Below are 8445 nucleotides of genomic sequence, written 5' to 3'. Positions count from 1 at the left end.
TGTCATATTCATCTCGTTCACTCTTATGTCATATCTTCTCCCTTAATATTTTATCAATTCCGGCCTTTGAACACTCTATGTTAGATCTCAAACAATAAACAATGGAGCTTTCCTTTCAAAGAACTAGAAGACTAAACAAAGGAGAGGAAAGGCGGGCATAGTAAAGTTAGATTCCTTGGCTTGGTTTCGGGAGGAGAAAGAAGTAATATTGAGATGTTCACGTTCTCCTTCGTTCTTCAATTCTCTTCATTTTTGTCTTCATTTTTTTTAATGTTTATGGCATTTTTTTAATTTCAATAAAATAAAAAAAATTGTTGGGGAATTTACCTAAAATGATCCATGATTTACCTGTTTTGTCAAATCTATCATATGCTTTTTTTTTTGCCAAATCTATCACATGGTTTACTTTTTGCATCAAATCTATCCTGACATTATCTTTTCTGTCAACATCTAACAGCTGTGCTGACGTGGCACCCACCTGGTAAGTGTGGCCCACTATCTCTCCACGTGCTACGTTAGCACGACCGTTAGATGTTGACGGAAAATATAACGTCGGGATATATTTGATGCAAAAAGTAAACCATGTGATAGATTTGACAAAAAAAAAAGTATATGATAGATTTGACAAAACGGGTAAACCATGGGCCATTTTAGATAAAAACCCCAAAATTATTGATGTGTCATTTATGTTGCATCCTCAAGGATCAAACTCAGCATATTTAACGAAATAGTTAACGGAATGACGAAAACATAAAAGCAATGAAAGATATAGGATGAAAATTGGAAATACAATAGAAAAAGGATGAAAATAGAAAAGTGAATAAATGTACAGACCTAAATGTATAGATTTTCCAAAATTTTTCATATCTGTGGCCTCGCGCAAGAGTTGCATCATAGATATTATTATTTACTTATTCTTTATTACTGAAAGGAACTGAACAGTCCTCGAAAGTGATTGTACCATACAAAAGTGACACCTCCTGGAAGAATCAAAACCGAGGACACGAAAAGTTATGAAAAGTTGAAAAAAGTGAGAATTAGGTGGTGAAGTTATTGGCAATTACATGAAACTAAGAAAGTTTGAAGCTTTGCTACTCGCTTTTAAAGTATATTCATCCCATAGATGAATTAGTTCCAAAACGATTTGTTCGATTGTAAAATTCAAATCTTCACCCTGTGTTCAGTCTTCATCATATTCGTCTAGTTCATTCTTATGTCATATCTTCTCCCTTAATATTTTATCAATTCGGGCCTTTGAACACTCTATGTTAGATCTCAAACAATAAACAATGGAGTTTTATTTTAAGAGAATTAGAAGACTAAACAAAAGAGAGGGAACGCGGGCATAGTAAAGTTAGATTCCTTCGTTACTTTGGCTTGGTTTCGGGAGGAAGAGAAAGAAGTAACGTTGAGATGTTGTTGACATTCTTCTTCATTCTTCAATTCTCTTCACTTTTTGTCTTCATTTTTTAATGTTTTTGGCATTTCTTATTTTCATTAAAATAAAAAAATGTTGATGTTGCATCCACAAGGATCTAACTCAACATATTTAACGGAATAGTTAATGGGAAGTTTAAAGGATTAGTTAATGGAAGGACGAAAGAAAAAAGCAATTAAAGATATAGGATGAAAATAGAAAATATAATAGAAAAAGGACGAAAATAGAAAAGTGAATAAATGTACAGGACTAAATATATAGTTTTCCCAAAAATTTTCTTATCCGAGGCCCTGCACGAGAGTTGCATCATATTTATTATTATTTACTTATGCTTTATCACCAAAAAGAATTTAACAGTCCTTGAAAGTGATTGTACACCGTAAAATTTCCCTTCTCTTGTAAGAATCAAAATCGGGGACATAGAAAGTCGTGAAAAATGAAAAAAAGTGAGAATTAGGTGGTGAAGTAATTGGCATTACACGAAACCAAGAAAGTTTGAGGCTTTGCTACTAGCTTTTAAAGCACATTCATCCTGAATTAGTTCCAAGACGATTTGTCCTATTGTAAAATTCAAGTCTGCACCCTGTGTTTAGTCTATCTTCTCGCTTAATATTTTATCAATTCAGGCCTTCGAACACTCTATGTTATGGAGCTTTCCTTTCAGAGAACTAGAATACTAAACGAAGGAGAGGAAACACGGGCATAGTAAAGTTTCCTTCGTTACTTTGGCTTGGTTTCGGGAGGAAGAGAAAGAAGTAACATTGAGATGTTGTTCACATTCTTCTTCATTATTCAATTCTCTTCACTTTTTGTCTTCATTTTTTAATGTTTTTGGCATTTCTTATTTTCATTAAAATAAAAAAATGTTGATGTTGCATTTATGTTGCATCCACAAGGATCTAACTCAACATATTTAACGGAATAGTTAATGGAATGACGAAAATAGAAAAATAATGGGATGAAAATTGAAAATATAATAGAAAAAGGACGGAAATAGAAAAGTGAATAAATGTAGAGGACTAAATATATAGCTTTTTCAAAATAATTCTTATTGCGGTCCCGCTCGAGAGTTGCATCCTAATTATTATTATTCACTTATTCTTTATCACCAAAAGGAATTTAATAGTCCTCGAAAGTGATTATACCATACAAAAGTTACAGTGTAAAATTTTCCTTCTCTTGGAGGAATCAAAAGTGGGGACACATCAAGAATGAGTGCTGCTAAGCTACAACAGTTGATTCAACACTGCTAGATGTGTTTCTCGTAATATAATTTCTACTGTGATTTTCTAATTTGATTGGAATTTAGTTTTTCTAGCTGGTATATTAGGATAAGAGCTTCTTGAATGGGGGTTTGTCGGGTTTTAGGGGACACCTTGTCTCTTGTGCAACTTGTTGCTCGACTAATATTGAATTATAGTGCGGTGAATATGCTCTTTATTTGTTCATAATCACCTTAATTACGTGCACGGGCTTACTTATCTACAAAGAAAGGGTATATATTCGAGCACATGGTTCGTGTAGAGAAATTGCGTTCGTATGAAAAGCCTCGTAAAATTATGAGCATCACATGAGTATGTCGATTGACGCTTTTATATATCTATAGCGCGTAGAAATGACAACGTCCACACTTTACATTCTCTTAGAAAATGATTAAAGCTGCACATAAGGAGGATGCCACTACCTACAGTTAAAATTTACAAAGGGGGCTTCGTGTACAGTGGCAAAAAGTAGCCGGTTCGCAACTAAAAGGTACTGGAACTTCAATGCTCTCTATTTCACTCTCTCTATTCTTGTATCGGGCAACAGACTTCCTTATAACCAGAAAAGAGTTTAGAAAATTGACAGCATAAGGAGCCCAATTACTTTGATTTCTTTACGACAAGAACTGAGCAATTTGCATTCTTCAAGCAGTAGTCACTCATACTCCCCACGAGAAACCTGCATCAAACAGATCAAATTGAGAATATATTTTTCAAGAGAACTGGAAACAGCTTTCTGGTTTTCTTGTAACCCGACGCACATCTTTTGCAGTGATCCATATACATCCGTTTCCCTTTTATCGTTTTTTTTATCGTGACAACTGGAAACTAGAAAGTTATTCTGCAGAACATTGCTCTTGAATATGAGGAAGAAAGAAATAGGACAAAGAAGAAACGAAATGTATTTTACCTCTTCAGGGGTCCATAATCTTCACATCCTATGATAAGAAGATCTATTTTGTATTTCTGTACCGCGCTGCAGATGGTTGCTTTTGGATCTCCGGTCTCTGTCATTGTCTCCGCATTTACCTATTTGTAGTGCACAGAGAAGCAAGAATGAACCACCTAACCCCAGTTGAATTCGTACCCATCTAAACACAGAAGAAAACACATATCGAAGTTTTCCAGTTTTATGGCTTCCTCTTTCCAGAAATGAGGACATCAATAACAGACTGATATTTGACTGATAGCGATGTACTTTCTTCATTTTCGAAGTTGAGTAAAATAGAGAAAATCGGAAACTGAGAACAGTTTTCCCTTAATCTGATCAGACGGCCCTGAAAATCCTAACTACTTTAACTGATTTGTGTTCCAGCAAAAGACTTATTGTGCTCCTTGTATGATGCATGCACATTTTGTTCTGCGATCAGCTGAGTTATTTGATTTGAAACTTTATCTTCGACGGCACAATGAACATAAAATTTTTTTAGTAGAGATAGAATAAAATATGTTTACCCCTTGACACGCGCAGATTTCCTTGGCCTTCTTCAAGAGACCCAGTGAGACCTTTCTGTTCAGTTCTTGGGCCGGGTTATGTATTTCCGGGCCTGCTGCTAGAATCATACAGATATTTAAATTTTAAATCATGCCAGAGCGATCACATTTTTGCAGGAAATCATTGTTACAGAAACAAGAAAAATTAAGAATAAAAGCCATTAAATTTAGATGACAAAAAAGAAAAAGAAAGGAAACGATTGTGGAGAACTTAAGAAAAACAAGTTTCTTTAAATTACCTGAAGGGCCATGGAAATACAAGCGAGCAGGGCCGAATGGAGAAGAGCTGATGAAGCCGGGAACGACAAGAGGCTGCGAAGAGAAGAGGATAAGAGATGTCTCGGTGGAAGAAAAGCAGATGGTTTCCTTCAGATTGTCGAGAACCCATACGAGAGCATTGTAACTCGACTCGCTCTCGTCTATCACCACCATCACCTTCTTCGGTTTCTTCTTCTCTGCTTCTGTTTGTTCTGCCATGTTCACTGAGAAGAAGCAGAGCAAGAGCTCCAACTTGGAAATAAATCGGGATGACCTGATAAAGGAAGGAAGATGTATATGTTTAACAGCCTAGAAGGGGATAGATGAGAATCGATTCTTAAGCTCTTGGTCATAGGTCGCTTTTCTTCGTTAACATCATTTCTATGATCTGTAAATACATATAAACTTGCATTCTTTGGAGTAACGTGAGGGAGGATATGAAAGTCTTTCTTATTATCGCATGTCTTTTTAATTTGACATTTAATTTGACATTATCTGCTGAACTAGAGACCTAGGGTCTACTCAATTGGTAGAGAATCTTTAATAATCTATTTTATTATATTAATTTTCAAGGAAAGAAAAAGAAAGAAATTTCGTCCGTATACGTATTAGACGATTTAATATTAAAATAAAAAAAGAAAACGAATTAACCGATCTTATTACATTTTCCTTTTGTGAATCCCCTCATTGACTTCCCATCAAGAATAAAAAGTGAATGAGGAAGGTTGATTTGGAACGGTGGCATAATTCGTCGTTCGAAATCATGAGGTTCCGAGTTCGATCCTCGTTAATGGGGCTTCGATCACCTTTATTTAACTTTGCTATTTCTACTCTTGTACTAAATCATATGCCTCCCTCGTAACTGAAAAAAAAAAGAGAATGAATAATCGTATGTGATAGATATGGGACATGAGCAAAAGTTCATGATTCTCCATATATTTATATCATAATATTTTATTCTTTTTGTCATATCCTATTGAAAAAAATGATAAATATTTTTTAAAAAATTCTGGTATATTACAACGAAAAACTTCATTAGTAAATTAGTTATTTGAAAAATAGAGAATATTAAACCCCCGTGTAAACTGAAAAATAGTGTTGTACTCGGCAAATTACGGGCAGCGATATATTGGTTTCTTTTATTATTAATAGAGAAAATAAATGATAATTTCAAATCGTAGAATCCCCTGTATAAATGCTGTATTTAATTGTATTTATTTCTTTCATGAAACACATCATGTACATACTCTATATATTTCAATACAATTTACCTCTAACTGTAAGTTGAGGTTTCAGCCATAATTCTTCAATCTTAGATGGTATCAGAGCCAACGATCGAGTAATTCATACAGTTCATATCGATCAGGCCAACCTATCTCTCTTCTCTTCCTGTTTCTGAATTTCTTCTCCTTTTTTTTTTTTTCAATGGCTGACTCTACTTCAATTCTCCACCTTCCTTCCTCTATTCCTACCGTCCATGTTAAATTAGATGGTCAGAATTATATGTTCTGGAAGGGAATTATGAGTCCCTTACTCGAGACCTATGGTCTCCTTTCCTATGCTGAAGGAAAAATAACAGAGCCTAGCAAAACTATCACAGGACCGGATGGCAGTGTCTCGCAAAATCCAGAGTACCAGCAGTGGATCTCCAGAGATAGATTTGCACTAACCTGTATTATGCTTGCAGTGACTGAAGATATTGGCGTCACCATCCTTTCTGCCAAGACGTCCCACGAAGCTTGGCACTCCTTGGAGACTGCTTTCCTCAGCCAAACAGCCGCACAAGAGGATCTTCTGGAACAACAATGGCGTGACCTCCGCAAGGGCCCTCTGTCAATGCTGCGATTCATCAATGAAGTCAAGAGGAAAGCTCTTAATTTCGCTCAAATCGGAAAACCCAAGACTCAAGCAGACATAAATCGACGTATCTACACTGGCCTGGGACCAGAATGGGAGCCTCTCATCCTAGCAAAATCGGACTCGATGATAACTATGAGGCTCGATGAACTTACCTCCCTCCTCATGGGCCACGACGAACGCCGCTCCTATGCCGGCATACACGAGCAATCAGTCTCGGCTCCTCTCTCTGGTATCCTTGGACCACCGCCCATCGAAGCAAATTATGTCGATAGTCGAGCGAAAGACAGCGATCGGAGTCGCGGAAAGAACAGGGGTAAAGGCACCGGCAGAGGAAATGGGAACGGAGGCGGCAGTAGATACGGCGGCTACAGCGCCGGACACTTCGGCGGCCGCAGCGGATCCTCCTCGGGGGGTCACTGGAGTGGTCAATCAAACTCTCGAGGGGGTTCTGATTTTCAGAACTCTGGAAGACAGTTGCAAGGAATTAGAAACCCTAATTTCGCGACAAGACAGGGAAGACCTGGCGGATCGGGTCAGCAATTTCACTCGACCCACCCGATCCGAGATCCGCGACACTCTCGGTCCGGCCCTTTCTCTCAGCCCGCGGCTTTTCAACCGTTTGGGTCCTCTCGGCCCGGCCCATTTCGAGTCCAATCCAATTTAACTTCACCGTACAGCCCAGCCTCCTCATCAGTTCTGTGTCAGAACTGCAACAGACTCGGCCATATTGCCCCATTTTGTCAATTCAGTTATTTTTCTGATGTTCAGGCTAATCTGGCTGAAGTTTCCTCTCAGGGAATTCATGATCTCGACTGGTATATGGACTCAGGTGCTACACATCATGTCACCTCTGACCTTGCCAACCTAAATATTCATGATGAGACACCATCTTCGGATCACATCTATGTTGGCGATGGTAAATCTCTTCCCGTACTTGCCTCTGGCTCCTCTACTATCAAACAATCCTCTCGTCCTCTGCACTTAAACCATATTTTATATGCCCCTAATATTTCCAAAAACCTCATTTCTATTTCTAAGTTTGCTCGAGATAATACCTGCTTTTTTGAATTTCATCATGACTTTTTCATTGTTAAGGATCAACGAACGCACCAGGAGCTTTTGCAAGGCCCAGTTAAGGATGGACTATATTGTTTCCACTCAAGAGACAGGCCGACCAGTTATCCTCAAGCTCTTCTTTCTGCTTCTAGCTCAAGTAATTTATGGCATCAGTGTCTTGGTCACTCGTCTTTTCCAATTGTCCGTCGAGCTTTAGGTTCTTCCTTAAAATTAAATAATGATCATGTTGGATTGATTTGTTCTGCATGTCAACAAGGAAAGTTAATAAATTGTTCTTTTCCTCCTACTTTGCATAAGAGCAATTCCTTGTTTGAACTAATTCACACAGACATCTGGGGACCAGCACCAATTCCATCTCATACTGGGAATATATACTATATTCACTTTCTTGATGATTATAGTAAATTTTCCTGGTTCTATATCATGAAATCTCGATCTGAAGTCGTCCAAATCTTTCGTGCTTTTCGTCTTCAAGTAGAAAATCTTTATGGACATAAAATCAAATATTTTTAGTCGGATGGTGCTAAAGAATTCCTTTCCACTGCCTTTCAGGCAGAGTTGCAAAACAATGGAATTTTTCATCGCATTTCATGTCCTCATATGCCTCAGCAAAATGGCTCAGCTGAACGTCAACACCGTCACATAGTAGATATGGGCCTTTCTCTTCTCTTTCATTCTTCTCTTCCTTCCAAATACTGGGACTATGCCTTTGAAACAGCTGTCTATCTGATAAATCGATTGCCTACCAAATCCTTAAAGTTCCTGTCTCCCTATGAAGTTCTGTTTGGTCACCCACCTAATTTTGATCATTTACGGGTATTTGAATGTCTTTGTTTTCCTTACTTACGTCCTTACAATTGTCACAAATTGGAACCTCGCTCTCAACCCCGCGTCTTTCTTGGCTATCCCTCACAATATCAAGGATATCGGTGTCTCAATCCTGCCACTGGTCGTATCTTCATATCTCCTCAGGTTGTCTTTGATGAGCACTCTTTCCCGTTCAAAACTGGTGCGCCTATCTCAGTGGAACTTGGCGGGCTATCCTCGGGCTCTGCA

At 37.9% G+C, this 8445-nt stretch overlaps 1 protein-coding gene across 2 annotated transcripts; it reads right to left on the bottom strand.

Annotated features, from left to right (window-relative positions):
- Positions 1–3004: 3004 nt before the first annotated feature.
- LOC116198806 (universal stress protein A-like protein) lies at positions 3005–6780 on the bottom strand. 2 transcript variants are annotated; one of them, XM_031529045.1, is made up of 6 exons: positions 6465–6780; positions 6123–6291; positions 4434–4726; positions 4156–4253; positions 3611–3729; positions 3005–3379 (listed from the first exon to the last, which is right to left on the bottom strand). In XM_031529045.1, exons 3-6 carry the CDS (start codon positions 4669–4671, stop codon positions 3301–3303), a joined length of 534 nt encoding a protein of 177 aa, XP_031384905.1. In that variant the 5' UTR covers positions 4672–4726; positions 6123–6291; positions 6465–6780; the 3' UTR covers positions 3005–3300. The 2 variants fall into 2 exon arrangements, with proteins under 2 accessions (XP_031384905.1, XP_031384906.1); XM_031529046.1 differs by having other exon boundaries at positions 4156–4250.
- Positions 6781–8445: the final 1665 nt, after the last annotated feature.

This window comes from Punica granatum, chromosome 3, assembly GCF_007655135.1.
Source record: "Punica granatum isolate Tunisia-2019 chromosome 3, ASM765513v2, whole genome shotgun sequence".
NCBI classification, from domain to species: domain Eukaryota; kingdom Viridiplantae; phylum Streptophyta; class Magnoliopsida; order Myrtales; family Lythraceae; genus Punica; species Punica granatum.
This window is presented reverse-complemented; position numbering and strand designations above follow the sequence as displayed.